Below are 22,163 nucleotides of genomic sequence, written 5' to 3' on the forward strand. Positions count from 1 at the left end.
TTTCACACAGGGCCCTGTGAACTTGGATTTCTTTTTCCCTTAATAATGTATAAACTGTCTTTTGTTTTTACTTGTGTTACCCCTGTCTAATATTTAAATTTGTTTGGAGATGTGACAAACGCAAGAGAATAAGAAATCAGGAAGGGGGAAAACATTTTTTCACACAACTGTACTTACATGGGCACATATGCACGTATTTATGTACACGTATGCACATACCCATATATGCAAAACTATACATGTGTATATATATACATATATATACTATACTAAACAGTATATAAACGCAACACTTGTTTTTGCTCCCATTTTTCATGAGCTGAACTTAAAGATCTAATACTTTTTCTATGCACATAAACTACCTTTATATTGCAAAGATTTGTTGCAAATTTGTCTAAATCTGTGTTAGTGAACACTTCATTGCGGCGATAATCCATCCACTTCACAGGTGTAGCATATCAAGATGCTGATTAGACAGCATGATTATTGCACAGGTGTGCCATAGGCTGGCCACAATAAAAGGCCACTCTAAAATAAGATTTACAGTATTGGGGGGGGGGGGGGGGGAGTGGAGAGTGAGGTCAGCAAACCAGTCAGTATCTGGTGTGACCATTTGCCTCACATCTCCTTCGCATAGTTTATAAGTTGTTTATTGTGGCATGTGAAATGTTGGTCCACTCCTCTTCATTGGCTGTGCGACATTGCTGGATATCAGCAGGAACTTGAGCACTGTTGTATACACTGATCCAGAGCACCCCAAACATTCTCAATGGGTAACAAGTCCAGTGAGTATACTGGCCATGCTGGAACTGGGATGTTTTCAGCTTCCAGGTATTGTGTACATATCATATCATGGGGGTCCGTGCATTCATAAAAAGGCATCTGTGTTAGTTGTCCAAAACATACGCCTGTCCAAACCATAACCCCACTGTCACCATGTGCCACTCAATTCACAACATTGACATCAGAAAACCGCTCACCTAAACATCATACACAGTCTTCCATCTGCCCTGTACAGTGAAAACAGAGATTCAGCCCTGAAGAGAACAGCTCTAACATGCCAGACGCCATTGAATATGAGCATTTGCCCACTCAAGTTGGTTACGACAACAAACTGCAGTCAGGTGGAGACCCCCATGAGGATGATGAGCAGCAGATGAGCTTCCCTGAGACAGGTTCTGACAGTTTGCATAACCAAAGAATTTCTGCACAATCAGATTGTTGCAACAGTTGTCCGGGTGGCTGGTCTCAGATCATCTTGGATGTGAAGATATTGGACTGGTGTGTGGTTTCACATGCTTTGCGGTTGTGACACCAGTTGGATGTAATGCCAAATTCTCTGAAATGCCTTTGGAGACGCCTTATGGTAGAAAAATGAACATTCAGTTCACGGGTAACAGCTCTGGTGGACATTCCTGCAGTGAGGATGCCAATGGCACAGTTTCCCAAAACATACATCTGTGGCATTGTGGTGCGATAAACTGCACATTTTAGAGTGGCTTTTTATTGTGACCAGCCACAGGCACACCTGTGCAATAATCATACTATCTAATCAGCATCTTGATATAACACCTATGAGGTGGATGGATCTCAGCAAATTAATTCTCCCTATCAAAGATTTAGACAGGCATTGCAGCATTTTAAAATAAAACAAACCTCTGGTATGCCATGCATATGAAAACTAATAGCGATTTCAATAGAATAAGATAAATATATCCCCATCTAGTGGTTAGTTATATTCCTGCCATATCCATAGGCCCATATTAGTTACTATAGCCAATAATTAAAAAGCAAGCAATAATGTAAATTAAAACAAAAATCTAATTTCACTAGAGACAATTCTGAGAACTTTGAACTTTATTTCACTTTATTTATATATCGTTAACAATGCTAAATTATTTACCTCTTGCTTTGACACAAGAAAAAATAGAGAAGCTCTTTATCTGCTTCATTAGAAGGGCAAGAAAGTTTTTTTTATATATTTATAGATATATACACGCACAATCTAAGTAACAAATTAGCTCCCATACAGAACAGAAAAATAAAACGAAATGGGAGAAAAGTGCTTTATCACCCAGAGGCTGCTGTCTGGAGTCTTCTTCACAAGCAACAGCAGCTCCACTTTGGTGATGGCAACGCTACAATGAATGTTTGTATTGTACAGAGCGGCTGTAGTCCCCTCCACTTCTCTGTAAATTGTGCCCTCAGTGATAATGCCAGTATGAGCTTAACATTTCTCTGAAAGTCCTGGAGTCCCACTTTAAATCTAAGGCCCCTGCCCCATCCAATAATCACCTTCAACTTATTGATGCCACTCTGGTCCCACATCGCCATACAGTGACTGACTGTCCAGAAGTCATATGTTACGTCACAAGGTCTCTATGCAACTCTATGGGAGCCAGAATGAGGCGCTCATAGAGTTACATTAAGTTGTGGCCTCCAAACACTGAAGCTGCTGCCAGATTACAAATCCTAGGAGACTGACAAGAATAATGCTGGAAACAAATGAAGATGCGGAAGGGGAGCACGAGACCGGGCAGGGGACTTTGCTCTTAAAGAAGCACTCCAGTCGTTTTTGCTTATTGCACCGCTGGAGTGATAGATTTAAATCTAAGAAAACCAGGCCAAGCTGATCAGATGTTGTCAATTCTATAAAAACCACAATGTTTTCGCTCATCGGTACTGCAAGCAATCCAGTATATTATTCCAATGCATCTAAAAACAAGAAACTTGGCAAATCAAAAAAAAAAAAAATTCTGTTAAGGGGTCTATGCAAACCTGTGTTTTCATAACAGACTATGGAATGACCATCCACTGAAAAGGTGGGGGGGTGGAAGCTAGCCTGGATGGCTTTCTTGAAAATATATTTAGATTAGAACCTTGATTCTGTGAACATTGATCCAACAAAGTAGTCAGATTGCAGTGTGTAAAGTGGGAAGAAGCCTCACCTACCATGAAGAATCGCCTTCCTTGGATCAACATGTCAGGCTATAGACTTTACTCACTCAATGGGCTTGTCTACTTTCAACCTTAAAAAACTAGCCACACATTACCTCCTTTTCATCCGATGTATGTGGGGGGGGGGGGGGGGGGGGGAAGAGTTACAAGGTGACCATACATAGGCTTTGCTTGCAGTCTATTACCATGTAAATACAGACGTGGCAGTAAGTGCTGGCACCCTTGTTCCAATAAATGAAGTATTTTTCTCCCCAAAAATGGGCTGGACAAAATTTGTACATAACTGTTTCAAGCACGTGATGCTCGACCAAATTAAACTCTGGCAAGTAACCAATTTGGGCAATAGAGATCATAGTTTAAACCAAATAAAAGGGGAGAAGTTGACTTTGCATTGTGTGTGCGCCAGACAATGGAGGAGAACAAAAGAGATTAGCGAATCTGAGGTTTGAGGCTCGAAAACAAACTAAAAAAAAACAAAACAAAAAAAAACCCATGTTCAGGTTTGAAGTTTGGTGTGCACTTGTAATTCACTCTCTGAACCAAGCATTGCTGTGGTATGATTGATGCTCAGCTCTGTGCAAGCCACATTGTGTTTGAACGGCTTCTTGGATTGGGGGGTGGGGGTGATGAAATGCAGTGTGCACATATTCCTCCTCCCCCCCAATTACTGGCTTCCATTGCATTTCGCTCATCTCTAGAGAAGGACTGTGTGAGGGCTTGAGATGAATAATTTTGCACAATTTTTGTTCAAGGGGTCCCTCTCCAGATATCTTGATGTTCCTTTGCCCACAGTGCACAACATAAATGAAGTTTAAAACCCATGGCATTAACTAATCTCCAGAAGATGGATAGTAAAGAAAAAAATTGATGAAAGGTTGCAACGCAGGATTGTCCGGGTGGTGGATAAGCATCCCCAATTACATTTAGAGGCATTATAGCTGCAGGTTCAGGGTGCATCAGTGTCAGCATGAAGTGTCAACATTTGACTGAAATGAAAATCTATGGCAGCAAACGCAGGAATACCACACTGCTCAAAGACCCTGCCCCCTTGCCGCCCCCCGATATTCTAGACTGCATTTTGACAATGTACGCAAGCCAAAATCCTTCTGTGAAAGCATCTTGGATGTACCAAGAGCTTTTGCTGAAGCACATCATTCTACTGTTTACCAAAAACAAAATAATGCCTACAAAAGGAAAAATGAAAAACAGTACATAGTCAAATATGGTGGCGATTCAAAGCCGTTTTGCTGCCACTGGGTGCCTTGCCTGTGCAAGGCATCATGAAATCTGAAGTTTACCAGAAGGATTTTGGGTCAAAATGTAGTGCCTGTCAGAAAACTGTTTGTCCTACTGGAAGACCCATGACATAGGACAAGGACCCAAACAAACATACTTTAGAACTTTCCAGTTTTGTTTCCATCCAGTTTTGGGTGCTTCTTGACGTGGCAATGAATCTGTATGAAAATCCCATTGAACACCTATAGAGAGATTTTAAATATTGCTGTTTGGAGTAGGCACCCTTCAAATTTGAGCCCTAGAGGAGTTTGCAACAGAAGAGTGGTCCAAAATTCCAGTTGAGCTGTGCAAGAAGCTTGTTGATTGTTATAGGAAGCACTTCATTAGTTATTTATTCTAAAAGAGTGTAACCTGTTAAGTTGAGGGTACCAACAATTTTATTTGATCCATTATTTGGTTGCGTGAAATTAATGTTTAAATGTACTTTTTCCTGATTTTTTTGTATTATTTCAAGTGTGTATGTATAAAATCTGTATTTTGTGTATTTGAAGGATTTTCTGGGATAAATACATTTTCTAGAATGGAGGGTGCCAACACTTTCAGCCATGACTGTAGAGACTGCACTTTGTTTTTAAATCAAGACCATTTATTGTACATTTCAAATGCATTGGAGCAATACAAATTATATTTACAGCTTCTTCCTAGCAAAACTTTAACCTAACACATTTTGCAAAGTGAATTCATTCCAAAGTATAATACATCATATTTATAAGAACCTTTGACAAGGTCCTACAATCCATGAAAGATAGAAGTTCCCAGCTCTCATTTCTAAAAACCACCCAGTCACCAACAATTACCCTTCAACTAATTAAAACATTCCTTGTTTGCTTGATAACTTTACTTTGTGCATTTTGTGGCACTGCAGTAATGAAAACTAGAGTTGAGCGAGTTTTGAAATATTTTTCTTCGCAATAATTTTAACGAGTACATTGTAATACTCGTGCATTCGTTCCGAATAGAGTACAATGCAAGTCAATGTGAAGTGTGACTAATTTTCTGGAGTCCAGCAGAACATTTACTCATTCCATTGACTTGCATTGTACTTTCTAAATCGGAACAAATAGACAAGAATTACAAGTTACTCGTTACAAGTATTGCGAATACAAATATTTCAAAACCTGCTTAAGTCTAACGAACCTGTTTATTGCCCCCCCACTTTATAATTCATTAGCCCTCCTGCCCCTCAAGCAGCCTCAGAGGGGATAACTGCAGATGCATAAAGTACTCAATTTGAGGGGTAATATGAATAAATAGTTCTATATATAAAAAAATAAAAGTGCAAAATAATCAAATAAAAACTTCGAGCCCTGCAATACTTTGAATGCTGTAGAAACAAGCATAATATGTCTATTTTACGTCTCAGGCCAGTTTTAGACTGCCATAACAGATACAATTTTTAGTATCTAAACAAATCCCCATGGTTCTAGTGAATGGAACTTCAGCCATTAGACCTCCATGGTAATCAAAGTTGGGAAACTGCATTATGGATGTCTGAAACCAGTCTAAGATATTTCAGCCAATGTGTCAATGGGGTATATTTATCAAAACTAGTCTAAATGTGGTCTTAATTCTTAGACAGAACAGTCTTCCAATGAGCCAGGTTTATCAGCGATTCATGCTGGTTGAGTATGCAATTAAGACTTTCTAGTGTAAGTTCACACCACCTATTAAGATGGCTTTGTGCCAAAATTGTGGCACACTATTGCACACCAAGCTATGTTTCCTTCTCTGGAAAGTCTCACTATTTCAGTGTAGACCACACAACATTGTCCAATTACTAAAAGTAGAGGGAAATTAAGGATTTTATTCAGTTGTGCAGCATGTTTTCTGGCAGAAATCGAAACATTGTGCACCAACGTAGAATTATTCCATTAAGTACTAAAACTATACCTCCGAAGCAAGAATAAAGCTTGGGTTTAATGTAAACACATGGGCACAATTTGAACCCATGATTTTTATCCACAAGTGCCAATCAGTGAATATGCTTAAAATAAAAAAATCAGACAATAAACTTGGTCAATTGTATTTGTCATAAAATGTCTACAGTACATACAGTTACAGATGAGCACTGCTTCTCAGATTCTGAAAAACAGAGGCCTGAACTAGACATCACAGACTGGGGTTAGGCTACAACTATACTGAGATGGAGAACACCTTGACAGATGCATTTTCAGGCTTTTCTCCTTAAATTAAAACTATTGTCATCTTGTGACTAAGTATACATCTAATAAAGGATGTGGGCACCTTGGCATCAGTTAGTGTGACATTCCTTTGCAACACAACTGATTGACTCAGGGTATTAAAAGAGGCCTCTGCTGTCCTATCAGAAGTGATATACTGAACTCCCATAGCTTCCAATGCAAATGTGAAAGCTCAGGTTCCAATATATCACTCCACCAAGCCCTACAGTATCTAGAATGCAGAAAAGTTAAAAGGGCAGTCAATAGAAAAAGATCGCTTTGTCTTCGTATCCCATCTTCGATAGCTTGTACTTCCAGCAGTTCAGAGGATGTGGGCTAGGCTGCCTTGCTCTGCCCATCTGGAAGGATGATTGCCTAATTTGAAGAAGCTGTAATTGGATTTTCCAGTTCCAAGCTGGAGTGAAGATTGCTGTAACATGACTTGCATACGCGGCTGGGCTCAAACAGTTGCTGACTTGGAACAGGGACTTTCTGGTTACAACAGCTTGAACAGAATACATTTCCACAATTCCTTTAAGAGAAAAAAAAAAAGAAAGTTAAATATGGATTTAGTAACAGCAAAAGACTACTTTCACATGGTGGTGCTTAGGTCAATAATCTGCATTAGAACTTTAACCCCTTCACCCCCGGCCACTAAAACACCCTAATGACCGGGCCATTTTTTGCAATTCTGACCAGTGTCACTTTGACAGGTTATAACTCTGGAACGCTTCAACGGATCCTGGCGATTCTGAGATTGTTTTTTCGTGACATATTGTGCTTCATGTCAGTGGTAAATTTAGGCCGATATTTTTTGCGTTTATTTGTGAAAATTTAGGAAATTTGGCGAAAATTTTGAAAATTTCGCAATTTTCAAACTTTGAAAATTTATGCCCATAAATCTGTGAGATATGTCACACAAAATAGTTACTAAATAACATTTCCCACTTGTGTACTTTACATCAGCGCAATTTTCGAAACAAATTTTTTTTCCGTTAGGAAGTTAGAAGGGGTCAAAGGTCATCAGCAAATTCTCATTTTTCCAACAAAATTTACAAAATAATTTTTTTAGGGACCACATTACATTTGAGGTGACTTTGAGAGGCCTAGGTGACAGAAAATACCCAAAAGTGACCCCATTCTAAAAACTACACCCCTCACACTGCTCAAAACCACATCCAATAAGTTTATTAACCCTTTAGGTGCTTCACAGGAACCAAAGCAATGTGGAAGGAAAAAATGAAAATTTTACTTTTTAACACAAAAATGTTACTTTAGCCATAAAATTTTCATTTTTACAAGGGAGAAAAGAGAAAGTACACAATACAATTTATTGTGCATGTTCTCCTGAGTACGCTGATACCCCATATGTGGTAAAAATCAATTGTTTGGGCGCACGGCAGAGCTCGGAAGGGAAGGAGCGCCATTTGAATTTTTGAACGCAAAATTAGCTGCACTCATTAGCAGACGCCATGTCGGGTTTGAAGACCCCCTGAGGTGCCTAACCAATGGAGCTCCCCCACAAGTGACCCCATTTTGGAAACTAGAGCCCTCAAATAATTTTTCTAGATGTTTGGTGAGCACTTTGAACCCCTGGGGGCTTCACATAAGTTTATAGCGTTGAGCCGTGAAAAGAAAAAAAAATTTTTTTTACAACAAAACGGTTGCTTCAACTAGGTAGCTTTTTTTTTCACAAGGGTAACAGGAAAAAATGCACCATAAAATGTATTGTGCATTTTCTCCTGAATACGCAGATACCTCATATGTGGTGGAAATCAAATCTTTGGACACACGGCAGTGCTCGGAAGGCAAGGAGCGCCATTTGAATTTTTGAATGCAAAATTAGCTGCACTCATTAGCGGACGCCATGTGGGGTATGAAGACCCCCTGAGGTGCCTAAACAATGGAGCTCCCCCACAAGTGACACCATTTTGGAAACTAGAGCCCTCAAATAATTTTTCTAGATGTTTGATGTGCACTTTGAACACCTGGGGGCTTCACAGAAGTTTATAGCGTTGAGCCGTGAAAAGAAAAAAAATTTTTTTTACCACAAAACGGTTGCTTCAACTAAGTAGCTTTTTTTTTCACAAGGCTATCAGGAAAAAATGCACCATAAAATGTATTGTGCATTTTCTCCTGAGTACGCAGATACCTCATATGTGGTGGAAAGTAATTGTTTGGGCGCATGGCGGGGCTCAGAAGAGAAGGAGCGCCATTTGACAGCAAAATTGGTTGGAATCATTAGCGGACGCCATGTCACGTTTGGAGACCCCCTATGGTGCCTAAACAGTGGAGCTCCCCCACAAGTGACACCATTTTGGAAACTAGAGCCCTCAAATAATTTTTCTAGATGTTTGATGTGCACTTTGAACACCTGGGGGCTTCACAGAAGTTTATAGCGTTGAGCCGTGAAAAGAAAAAAAATTTTTTTTACCACAAAACGGTTGCTTCAACTAGGTAGCTTTTTTTTTCACAAGGCTATCAGGAAAAAATGCACCATAAAATGTATTGTGCATTTTCTCCTGAGTACGCAGATACCTCATATGTGGTGGAAATAAATTGTTTGAGCGCATGGCGGGGCTCAGAAGAGAAGGAGCGCCATTTGACTTTTCAAACGCACAGACGCAGTGCACTGATCGGCCGCTGCAGGACGCACGGTCGGATGCGATAAAAAAAAGCGTCGGGGATACGTAAAAAAAAGAAAAGTCACGCCAAAAATTGACCATGGATGCAGATCCGTTATGTGCATCCCTGATCAGCGCTTGGTGGGACGCACGGACGGATGCGATACAAAAAGCGTCGCAAATATGGAAAAAAGTCACGCCAAAAATTGACCATGGATGCCGATCCGTTATGTGCATCCCTGATCAGCGCTTGGCGGGACGCACGGATGGATGTGATACAAAAAGCGTCGGGGATACGGAAAAAAAAAAGTCACGCCAAAAATTGAGCAGGGATGCCGATCCGTTATGTGCATCCCTGATCAGCGCTTGGCGGGACGCACAGACGGATGCGATACAAAAAGCGTCGGGGATACGGAAAAAAAAGTCACGCCAAAAATTGAGCAGGGATGCCGATCCGTTATCTGCATCCCTGATCAGCGCTTGGCGGGACGCACGGACAGATGAGGTGTAAAAATGGACAGGGGATACGGAAAAAAAAAAAAAAAAGTTATACTCACAGTACCCAGAGGACTAGCAGGAGGATCACTGACCAGAAGAGCTGCAGAGGAACAGATGGCAGAGAGATGGACAGCTTTACAGGAGCAGCAGGCAGATCAGCAGAATGCCCAGGAAGGACCCAGCGATGGACGCAGATGTGATCAGGCCGGTGAAGACAGGTAAGAGGACGTCGGGGGAGAGCAGAGGGGGAGAGGGGGGGGTGAGAGCAGAGGGGGGGGGTGAGAGCAGAGGGGGAGGGGGTAGAGCAGAGGGGGAGACCGGAGAGGGAGCTGCAGAACAGAGATAATGGGGGAGGCAGTCAGATCGCGGGGGGAGCAGATCGGGATGTCGGGGGGGGGGGGGGGTTGGGGGGAGCAGATCGCGGGGGGGGCACGGCAGGGGCTACCATGGCAGCGCGCAGGGGCACCACGGGAGCGCGCAGGGGCACCACGGGAGCGCGCACGGGCTGGCTGCAAAGTGAGCACAGTACTCACGTGCAGCAGCGGTGACAGCTAGGGCGGCGGCGGCGGCGGCGGCGGCGGCAGCAGCGGCGGTGGCGTGGTACCACAAGTACCAGCCACTGCACGCTGCAGACATGTTGGGGGAGGGCTCGCAGGCCAGCACAGGCCTGGGGAGGGCGGCCACCGGCAAATCACACCGCCCCACTGCACACTGATTGGAGCGATTGCGCGTCATTGCACGATCGCTCCAATCAGTGCTGCAGGGGCTGGGGGCGGCATGTTTGAGGTCCACCTATGATATGCTGCAGCTGCTGCGGCATCTCATAGCTGGATCTCACAGGATCGCACTAATTCGGGCATTATTTTTGCCGAAATTAGTGCGATCGATGTGGTTGGCGGTTCAGATTTGAACAGCCAATCACATCGATCGTCGATAGGGGGTGGCGATGCCGCCCCCCCTGGGGTCAAGCAAAGGTCCCCTGCTGTAAGAAACAGCAGGGGACATCATTTGAAAGCCGTTGCTATGGCCACGGCAATCAAATGAAGTTTAGGCAGTAAAATTACGTCCCTGGTCGTTAAGTCACGTTAAAATAGGACGTAATTTTACTGCCCGCGGTCGTGAAGGGGTTAAGACATTTGCTTGCCCTTTGTTTTGGCTTGCATTATTCTGTCTGCAGTTTAAAGGGAACCTGTCATCAGAAATTTTGCTTTAAACCTAAATGTTCCCCCCTCTGCAGCTCCTGGGCTGCATTCTAGCAAGGTTCCTGTTTGTTTTTTGCTCCCTTTTAGACCAAATATAAAATACTTTATAAAGTTGTACTTTTTGGGATGCAAATTTTCTAAATCGTCCATGGGGGCGGGCTCTCGTGTCAGTTATGTCCATCCTGCCGATTTACGACGTCCCCCAATGAGATTATGGGCGGCGCTGTGATTATCATTGCAAGTGCCCACCCATAATCTAGTGCACGCGTTTTCCTCTGCCTCCAGCGTTCTGCGCAAGCGCTGGCCGTAACCGGTGGTGTCCTGCTCCGATCCTCCCATCTATTTCCTGCTACAGGGAAAGATGGGAAAGAGGGGACGTGCGGTCATCTGGCCAGCGCTTGCGCAGAACGCTGGAGGCAGAGGGGAAAGCGCGGGCACGTGCGATGACAACACAGCGCCACCCATAATCTTGTGCCTGCGCAAACGTCACCAGCAGTCACACTGTGCATGCAGTGCACAGTCCTGCTACAGTGGCACTGCGCATGCGCCGGACCATGGGCTCACTGGGCGGCATCCTGGAAGTATGAAATGCTGCATTGGGGGACGGCGTAAATCGGCAGGATGGACATAACAGACACCAGAGAGCCCGCCCCCATGGACGATTTAGAAAATTTGCATCCCAAAAGGTACAACTTTATAAAGTATTATATTTCGTCTAAAAGGGAGCAAAAAAACAGGAACCTTGCTAGAATGCAGCCCAGGAGCTGCAGAAGGGGAAACATTTAGGTTTAAAGCTAAATTTCTGATGACAGGTTCCCTTTAACTCTGGGGCTTTGCTTTCATACTTTAAGAACTATCCAAAAAAAAAAAAAAAAAAAAAATTAAATGACAAAGTGGTTGAACTACGGACAAATTCATAATTAAAAAAAACCTATGGTTCATAACATTCTTGGATAACTAAATTACAACTCAAATTATAAGGAAAGACAATTGTACTGCAGGAGCGTGCATCAACTAGTGATCAAATAGTCACCATTTGGCCGGTGCCACACTGGGACTACTGGGATCCTCCCATGACACTGCTCATGCTGGCAGCACAGCGGGAGCCGAGTGTCATGCGAGTGTCACTGACTGAGGTCCAATCATGCAATCGGACCACAGCTGTGGGGTGGGGGGGTGTTTGGCAGGTGCCACACTGAGGGGGGAAGGCCAGCACTGCAGAGGGAGGGATTCATCTCCCTCTCTCCTGTTGCCATTCTCGCTTTGCACTCGCGGTACACTGGTGTACCGCGAGTGCAGTGCGATTTTTCCCTCTCACTTATATACTTGAATGGGTGTGAGAAACTAGGATCATTACACCTCGCAACATGCTGCGATTTTTCTCTTCTCAGCCCTAATCAGACTAGAAAACAATCGCTTGTGTGCTGCCCCATAGAGTAATATTGGTCCAGGTGGAATGCGATGTTTTATCACATTCCAGATTTTCATGCCATGTGTCTTAGGCCTTAGGATTATTCCGAACGAATCCCAAACACTAAGTACTATTCCAGTATTTGTCACAAATAATGAACCTAAGTCAATGGGGAACCCAAGCATTTTTCAGGGATTTAAGAAAATTGCTCAGTTTCCCTAATTTGCATTAGGTTCATTATTCGTGCTAAATTCTGAAACAGTACTTTTGCATTTGTTACGAATAATCCAAACACATAAACAGTTACTATTCATTAATCACTAGCCCCAATGTTAAGTAGGGAGCCACTGCATCCTAGAAATGGCAACACACATTCATTGTTGTTTAGGCCCTTCAAAATGTGTTCTCTACACTAGATTCTTAATTTCAATCCTGTACTTCAAATCTAAAGTTCAAGTTAGAAGTCCGAGAATGTTCCATACTCCATGGATCCATTTTACCAAAAATGAAGATTTGCTGGCCATTATTTAAAGATAGATTCCCAATGGAATTATTCATCATTTGGGTGTTGCGAAGTTGTACCCTAGAGATGTTCAGGTCATTAAATTCGCACTGACAATACATCTATGCTCCTGTGAAGGATTGACATGCTGACATTAATACTCCACTCTATAAAGAGGACATTTTAATGTTAGCGCTGCAGCCACTATTACATGTGGCCAGTTTGAGTAAAATTGTTTATTTCTCTACTGTTGGAAATTAGCCTGTAACATTTCGCCTATCATTTAGGTTATCACTCAACTGGGTTTCTTAGAGATTTGTCCCTAGTGGAAAGTACCATCCATTTTATGTGGTTTACCAATCCAACAGGCAGTAACACAATGGGGGGGGGTGGGAGGGTCTGTCGGATATGTAATAAGTCTTATATCTTAGCGTACTCACATCTCTGAAGTAAAAAGTTGAGCTTTGATACTACAGGCCTACTACATATCTCACAGGAGTCTGCTCTCCACATTTCACTGATCAGAGAAGCTTTACTACATACTGCTTATATTACAGCAGTTTGTGAGGGGGAGGAACAATACAGCCGAGCCCTCCCCACCGTGCTGTATTGCTCTTCCCTCCAGAAGTTTAGCACTGCCAAAACATGCATGCTCCTGTAAAGCATTGGCCACTGAGGGGAAAGGAGAGTGTTTGGGAAGCAGTGTTTATCCTGCGTTGCTGCCAGCTTATGATTGGTCAACCTCATACAGAAGAGCAACTACGCATCCCCAGAGACAATTCTCCGAGTTATGCACCTCAACTTGTAACCTTTACACACCAAGATCTCCACAATGGAGGGCAGAAAAAAAAACAAAAAACCCAACAAAATTTAATAGTGGCTGCAAAGCTGAGTAATATGCCCATCCGAGTGAAAGGTCCTCTTAGGCTATGTGCGCACGTTGCGTACAGTCACTGCAGAAATTTCTGCAGCGATCTGAAGAGCACATGTGCGCTTTAAATCGCTGCAGAAATGTCCGTAGTGAAAAAAAAAAAAAAGCCGATTCCATGCGCTCTGCCTGCAGCTCCTGCCATAGACAGAGCAGGAGCTGCCGGCAAAGCGCACGGAAGAAGTGACATGTCACTTCTTAGAACGCAGCGCTTCGGCAGAAGCCAAAGCGCTGCACTCTAAAACGCCACGTGCGCACGGCCCCTGCACAATCTCCATAGACTGTACAGGGGACGCAGGACGCATGCAGTTACGCTGCGCTACAAAGCGCAGCGTAACTGCATGTATTTACGCAACGTGCACACAGCCTTAGACCTAGCACCATCACTTCCTATAGTATGCATATACAGGCAAGAATACTGGCAAAGATTGTATCTTTCTGGCTTTGCTTTTTTCCTCCAACAATAAAAGTCATGCATTCTGTAGCAAAAATGGCACACCACTACACAACAAATAATGCAGCATTTTAACTGACATTTTGTCTTATCAGTCTTTAGACCAATAAGATAGCAGCAGAAATATTTTTGTTAGGTATTGTGAGCATTACTGCTGATTAGTATAGTGGCAGATTACGCTAAACATTCAACCTCTAGTAAACATGCACCATGAGAAAGACATGCAAGCAGGAGGTTGAGCACATGCCATGAATTGCCATGCAAAGGACCCCCTAACCCTGCTATGCTTTATAGGGTAGCAGCCAGAATGTATGTCCATTAAAAAAAAATACTCTACCCATCTAGTTTTAAGAGTCACAAAAAGGAAACAAAATGTGTCCACTTAAACTGTATGACATGTATGACATTTAATAAAGTGTACAGCCCCAGTCTCCGCTATACAAACTTGACAAGAACAAAGTTATTCATGTGCAAAACAAGTGGGCTTTCTAATCCCCCAATATGAAACTCTGGAAAAATGAAAAAGTAAAAATCAAGTCAGACCTATTGTGGGTGCCCTACAGAAAGTCAAAAGACTAACAGGAGCACCAGTATAAATCTTCCGTACTATTAAAAAGGGGTTGCCCTCCATCTTCTATGTACAGGGGGATATAACTGACTAATACAGAAGTATTAAGTTATTTTTTGTAAAGCCCCTACACTATAGAGCTGCCATTCACAAACTGCACAAAGCAACTCATGTCAAAATGGCCATTAATGGAGGAACATGGCCAGACCTGTCCATCAGCCTCTTCCAACCAAAAAGCCCCTTTGAGTTGCTGCCTGCAAATTGGACTGCATTTTGAAAGTAACAGGTTCACCTTTAATACATACATTTTTGTACTAAAAAAAATTTATATTTTCCACTATTTTCCAACAGAATGAGTCAATTAAGATTTTTATTTTGCCTGAATATACTATGGATCTGAATAGGCTTTTACAATTCTACTAGGCCCAAGACATTCCCCACATTGTAGATGTTGGTGGGGAAGGAGGCCAGGTGGGCTGATTCAGACTTCAGATTTAGACCCTGTTTCATTAAAGCTGGAGAAATATTACCTCTAGTCTCTATTGTGCAAAAATCTTACTTTTTTTTTTAAAGTATTTTATGCAACTATTCTGGTGTAGACACTGGTGAATGGATCTTAGTGTCCAGATTGGTCTAGTATTGGTAATCTGAAGGGGGGGGGGGGGGGTGTGAAGCCCTATTCTGAAAGGTAGAGTCTATAGGAGACCATGCAGGTCTGGTGGGGGACCATTCTGTACACAGCTACTTTTTTTGGATCATAGTTTTCCATTTGTGCAGACTGGTCTCTGCTTCTTTTCGCAGGACATGTTATACACACACGTGAAAGGTGTAGGCTTAAAAGGGGTAGATGCTGTTAGTTTGGGCGATTGCAAAAGAACAAAGTGTCTAACCAACCTCAACAAAAGCTCACCACGTTTCAGCCCCAGCTTCTGCATTCCTGCAAGGAAACATGGCTGAGATGGAGGAAGGTTTCATGAAATTGATGCTCATTTGTGTGCTGGTAAAAGGTAACCGAGTAATCTTTTACGCATCTGTATTTTAAATATCAAAAGGTCTTAGGAACTCCTGGTACAACTTACCTACAATGGTGTTTTCGGCTTGCCAACCAAAACTTTCCATCACAGTTATAACAGTTAGCTGCTAAATGGTCTGGAAGCCATCTTGTCACCTGCAATAGCCATCAAGACATGAATATTGCTAAAAAAAATTACATTTTGCATTAAATTGTTGATTGTCACAACTGGAATCTGTAGGAATGCACTCCCCAAAACTGTTAATACTCCTGTCTGAAAGAATATCCACACTTACGGATACAATTTTTTTTATTTTTTAATTGATATGTCAATGAGACTCAAGTGCTCTGGGTGTCTGAAAGCACTTACCAAACCTGCCTCCCCAGCTCTATTCCCCACACCTCACTGGCTTCACTACACAGCAGAGGATTTTGGGGTGGGGAGGGGGGTCGTTTTCGTTTAACTTTATGGCTGGCTATCAAGAACACTGGTAGAGAGTCAGTACAGAATGACTGATCAAACCAAGTACAAGCACAGTGCAACATGGCAGGGCCAAGGCATGAACTGCACCATCCCACTTGCTTATATTCCCTGCCATCTCCACCCCCTGACAGCTCTTAAAATGGCTATAAATCCAAAGAAGGGCAGAAAGATTAAAAGCCAGCCGGCGGGAAGGTGCACTCAATGTTTGGCCATGATGCACTCAGCACAGGACTGGTTGGTCATTCTGTACTGACACTCCCTTTAATGAAGGCAGTCTATTTGACTTGAAAGGACAGCAACATGTCAAAATTACATGTAGAGCAAAATTTAACGTTGAAAAAAGAATTTTGTTTACTTACCGTAAATTCTTTTTCTTATAGTTCCGACATGGGAGACCCAAACCATGGGTGTATAGCTACTGCCTCCGGAGGACACACAAAGTACTACACTCAAATGTGTAGCTCCTCCCTCCGGCTATATACACCCCCTGGATGACAATCTACCCAGTTCAGTGCAAAAGCTGAAGGAGGACATCCACCCATAAGTAGAGAAAGAGTAAAACTCGGAAAGACCAGAACTCTGTCTACTAACAGCCGGTGAAACACACGGAACAAAAAACTGCCAACAGGCAACAGGGAGGGTGCTGGGTCTCCCATGTCGGAACTATAAGAAAAAGAATTTACGGTAAGTAAACAAAATTCTCTTTTTCTTTATCGTTCCTTATGGGAGACCCAAACCATGGGACGTTCCAAAGCAGTCCATGGGCGGGAAATAAACCAACTGAGAAGTAGGCAAAACCTAACTTCACAAATGGGCGACAGCCGCCTGAAGGATGCATCTGCCCAAGCTCGCATCTGCCGAAGCATGAGCATGCACCTGGTAGTGCTTCGAAAAAGTGTGCAGACTGGACCATGTGGCAGCCTGATAAACCTGCTGAGCCGTAGCCTGGTGCCTGAAAGCCCAGGAGGCACCGACAGCTCTGGTCGAGTGCGCCTTAATCCCCGGCGGGGGAGGCACCTGAGAACACTGGTAGGCATCGGAGATAGCCGACCTGATCCAACGAGCTAGAGTCGGTTTAGAAGCAGCGAGACCCTTGCGCTGACCAGTGGTTAGCACAAAAAGATGTGCACCGCCTAAAAACAGCGGTGCGTGACACAGATTCGGAGCGCCCGCATCAAATCTAAGGAGTGCAACGCCTTCTCAAAGCGATGCACCGGGGCCGGACAAAGAAGGTAATGAAATGTCCTGGTTAAGGTGGAAAGGAGACACCACCTTAGGGAGAACGTCCGGAGTCGGACGAAGAACCACCTTGTCTTGGTGAAACACCAAAAAGGGGGATTCTGAAGAGAGCGCAGCCAAATCCGAAACTCTCCTGAGAGAAGTTATGGCTACTAGAAAAACAACTTTCTGTGAAAGTCTAGACAAGGGAACTTCCCTGAGAGGCTCAAAGGGGGGTTTCTGTAAGGCCGTGAGGACCAGATTAAGGTCCCAGGGATCCAAGGGCCGCCGGTAAGGAGGAATGATGTGAGATGCGCCCTGCATGAAGGTGCGCACCTGAGCCAGTCGGGCGATACGCCGCTGGAACAATACCGACAGAGCCGACACCTGTCCCTTAAGGGAATTGAGGGACAGTCCTAGCTGTAGACCGGACTGTAGAAAAGACAGGATGGTCGGCAAGGAGAACGGCCAAGGGGCATGGCCGGACGAACGACACCAGGACAGGAAAATTTTCCAAGTCCTGTGGTAAATCTTGGCCGAGGAAGACTTCCGAGCCTGAGTCATGGTGGAGATGACCTCAGAGGGAATGCCTGAAGCCGTCAGGATCCAGGACTCAAGAGCCACGCCGTCAATCTGAGAGCCGCAGAATTCTGGCGGAAGAACGGACCTTGAGAGAGAAGGTCTGGGCAGTCCGGGAGACGCCACGGCACCTCTACGGACAGACGGAGCAGGTCTGGGTACCACGCTCGCCTGGGCCAGTCCGGAGCAATGAGCATGACTCGACGGCCCTCCATTCTGATCTTGCGCAGAACCCTGGGCAAGAGCGCTAGAGGGGGAAACACATTGGTCTCAGTTCCATCTGGCCTATCTTGAACCAGTGCGTCTGCTGCGAAGGCTTGAGGATCGTGGGAGCGAGCCACGTAAACCGGAACCTTGTTGTTGTGCCGGGATGCCATTAGATCTACCTCTGGAGTGCCCCACTTGCGGCAGAGTGATTTGAACACTGACGGATGCAGGGCCCACTCGCCGCCGTCTACGGTTTGACGGCTGAGATAATCGGCCTCCCAGTTTTCTACGCCTGGGATGTGGACTGCAGATATGGTGGACTTCGAGTCCTCCGTCCACTGGAGGATTCGTTGAACCTCCAGCATCGCCAGACGGCTGTGAGTTCCGCCCTGGTGATTGATGTAGGCAACCGCTGTCGCGTTGTCTGACTGGACTCGGATGTGCTTGCCCACCAACAGGTGGTGAAAGGCTAGGAGAGCTAGAAACACAGCTCTGATCTCCAGCACATTGATTGAGAGAGCTGATTCGGACGAAGTCCAAGTGCCCTGTGCTCGGTGATTGAGAAATACTGCTCCCCAACCGGAGAGACTGGCATCCGTGGTGAGGATTACCCAGGACGGAGTCAGGAAGGAGCGTCCCTGTGACAGAGAGAGGGGCCGAAGCCACCACTGAAGAGAGCTCCTGGTTTGTGGCGACAGAGCCACCAGCCTGTGCAAGGAAGAGATCCGCTTGTCCCAACAGCGGAGAATGTCCAGCTGCAGGGGACGCAGATGGAACTGAGCAAAGGGAACCGCTTCCATTGACTCCACCATCTGACCCAGCACCCGCATGAGGTGTCTGATGGAATGACGGCGGTGCCTCAGCAGAGAGCGTACCGCCAGACGAAGAGACTGCTGTTTGACTAAGGGCAGCTTCACAAGTGCCGGCAGAGTCTCGAATTGCATCCCTAGGTACTCGAGTTTCTGGGTTGGAATCAGAGTGGACTTGGGCAAATTGACAAGCCACCCGAACTGGACTAGAATGGCGAGAGTGAGCGAGACACTCCGCTGGCAGTCTGCACTGGATGAGGCCTTGACTAGAAGGTCGTCCAGGTAAGGAATCACTGCCAACCCCTGGAGGTGCAGGACCGCAACCACTGCTGCCACGACCTTGGTGAATATTCGAGGGGCCGTGGCTAGGCCGAAGGGGAGAGCCACGAATTTGAAATGTTCCTCTCCGATTGCAAAGCGTAGCCAACGCTGGTGCGAAACCGCACTAGGAACATGCAGATAGGCATCTCTGATGTCGATGGATGCCAGAAAATCTCCTTGGGTCATTGAGGCAATGACCGATCTCAGATTCCATGCGAAAGTGCCGCACCTGAACGTGCTTGTTGAGAAAAGCTTGAGATCCAGGATGGGCCGGAAGGAACCGTCCTTTTTGGGGACTAGAAAGAGGTTTGAGTAGAAACCGCTGAACCGTTCCCGGGCGGGAACCGGAACAATTACACCGTTGGCCTGCAGGGATGCCACGGCCTGAGAGAAGGTGGCGGCTTTGGAGCAGGGGGGGGGGGTGGACAGAAAAAAAATCTGTTTGGCGGGCTGGAAGAAAATTCTATCCTGTAGCCGTGGGAGATGATATCCCGCACCCACTGATCGGAGACGTGTTGAAACCACACGTCACCAAAGTGGGAGAGCCTGCCACCGACCAAGGACGTTGCTGGCGTAGCCAGATAGTCAAGAGGAGGCTGCCTTAGTGGCAGCGGCTCCTCCGGCCTTTTGAGGACGCGGCTTTGCGCGCCAGTTGGGTTTACGATCCTTGGCTGCGGTAGTGGACGAGGTCGAGGGCTTAGAGGCTGACCAGTTAGAGGAACGAAAGGAACGAAAATTCGATTGGTTCCTGCTCTGGACCGGTTTCCTGGCCTTAGTTTGCGGCAAGGAAGTACTCTTTCCGCCAGTAGCTTCCTTAATTATGTCGTCCAGCTGTTCTCCAAACAGCCGGGACCCAGCAAAAGGGAGACTCGCAAGGTACTTCTTAGAGGAAGCGTCTGCTTTCCACTCTCGAAGCCACAAGATCCTGCGGATCGCGAGGGAGTTAGCGGAGGCCACCGCCGTGCGGTGAGAAGCCTCCAGGATGGCAGACATGGCGTAGGATGCAAAAGCCGAAGCTTGAGAAGTTAAGGCATCCATCTCAGGAATAGAGTCCCTGGTGAGTGAATGCATCTCCGCCAGAGAGGCAGAGACTGCCTTAAGAGCCCATACTGCCGCAAAAGACGGGGAGAACGAGGCTCCTGCCGCCTCATATACAGACTTGGCCAGAAGGTCAACCTGGCGGTCAGTGGGATTTTTAAGAGAAGTGCCATCAGCCACAGCTACGACTGTGCGGGCTGAGATTCTGGACACCGGAGGGTCTACCTTTGGGGACTGGGCCCATTCCTTAACCACCTCTGGTGGAAAAGGAAAACGGTCATCTGAACTACGCTTCAGAAAGCGTTTGTCAGGACAGGCCCTGGGCTTGTTAACAGTGGTCTGAAAGCTGGAGTGGTTAAAAAAACATACTTTTAGCTTTCTTAGGTGAGGTAAACTGGTGTACCTCTACCAGAGAGGTTTGTTCCTGACTCTGGTGGGTTGAGGTTCAGAACGGAGTTAATGGACGCAATCAAGTCACTAACATCCGCATCACCCTCAGACAAATCAATGGGGTACATAGAAGTAGCGTCTGAGCCCACAGTAAACGAATCCCCCTCGCCCTGCACGTCGGCACGTGAATCAGAGCCGTGGGACGAGGGAGGAGAAGGGTCCCTAAGTCTCCGTTTAGGGGGACTGGGACCTAGAACATGCTCTGAGGGCTCCGCAGAGCTCTGAGCAGCAGAGACACTCTGAGGGGGGGCTGATGCATAGACAGCAGTGTCCGGGACAGCTGCCCCATGGAGTCTGCAAAAGACTGGGAAATAGCTTGTGAAAAAGATGCTACCCAAGCCGGGGGATCAGCCACCTGGGCTGGAGCGGCCGGAGGAGCCCCTGAGGAGGCTCTAGGCTGAGACACAACCATATTAGCACAGGCATCACAATGTGGGAATGTGCTCGGCTCTGGCAGAATGCGCTTACATGCAGTGCAAAAAGCATACATGTTTGCAGCCATGCTCCGGGTGACAGACATGCTGCTGATGGGGGGGCTCTGCAGCAATAAAACACTCCTGTAGAATGCCTGAAAGTGTATATAAAAAGCCCACAACCAGAGGTTGTGGCTTACCACACCACTCTGTGTGCCCTCCGGATTCCACAGCTCCAAGTCCCAGTGAAGCGACAGCTTTCCCAAAACAGCAACAGCTGCAGCTCCCAGCGCCGTCCAGTGTAAGAACGCTGAGAAAATGGCGCTGGGAGGAGGAGGGGGGGCGTGTATAAGCCCAGGAGCGGGAAAAACGGAGGGCAGAGAGATACAGGACGAGGTACAGGGGAGGGCACATCTCTCCAGAGAGGAGAGTCCTCCCCTCTGCTGGCCGGGCGGTGGGCGGTGCCGTATGCAAAACATGCAGGGAGCCGAAAACGAAACTAGGCCCAAACTGAAGCCGGGGCCTAGATTTCAAAACGCGGCCGAGCAGCAGGCACCTTCGGCGCGGTTCTCAGAGGAAACTCCCAGAACCGGCCGAAATTTACAGTAAAGTTACAACACATACTGTCCCCCAAATAAAAGTACCCGGGACCCCTGAAAAACGTCTCAATACTTAGCTCTTGAGACGCAGGGCCATGTCCCTGGAGAGGGGGGTAAACGCTCCTTCCAGCAGGGACCAGACAGGGCTGCGGATGAAGCCGGCCTCTTGCAAGCAGAGAGGACCGTGATGGCTCCCACTTCAAACAGAGCCTCGACAGAGGATGCGAAGGAGCTCGGCATGTGAAGGCTCCAGCCTTATTAAAGTCAACCTTAACAGCACCCCGCAGAGTGGGGCGTGAAGGGACATGCCGGGAGTCCAGACTGGACCCGCTTTTCTTCCAAATCTTTAAAAATAAAAATGAAAAATATCAGAGAATGCAAGTGTGTGTGACCTCCTGGAACACAAAGCAAT

At 45.7% G+C, this 22,163-nt stretch overlaps 1 protein-coding gene across 4 annotated transcripts in view; it reads right to left on the reverse strand.

Annotated features, from left to right (window-relative positions):
- Positions 1-4,818: 4,818 nt before the first annotated feature.
- Positions 4,819-22,163, reverse strand: part of MTMR3 (myotubularin related protein 3) — a 95,515-nt gene continuing 78,170 nt past the window's right edge. For 3 of the 4 annotated variants that reach the window (XM_075319964.1, XM_075319962.1, XM_075319963.1), the window contains 2 exons: positions 15,701-15,789; positions 4,819-6,966 (listed from right to left, as the gene is read on the reverse strand). In XM_075319964.1, coding sequence (XP_075176079.1) covers positions 6,810-6,966; positions 15,701-15,789 — 246 coding nt within the window. In that variant the 3' untranslated portion in view covers positions 4,819-6,809. Of the gene's footprint in view, positions 6,967-15,515; positions 15,559-15,700; positions 15,790-22,163 lie in introns of all 4 variants that reach the window. The other variant, XM_075319965.1, reaches the window with a different exon arrangement.

Source organism: Anomaloglossus baeobatrachus, chromosome 1 (genome assembly GCF_048569485.1).
Source record: "Anomaloglossus baeobatrachus isolate aAnoBae1 chromosome 1, aAnoBae1.hap1, whole genome shotgun sequence".
Lineage (NCBI taxonomy): Eukaryota > Metazoa > Chordata > Amphibia > Anura > Aromobatidae > Anomaloglossus > Anomaloglossus baeobatrachus.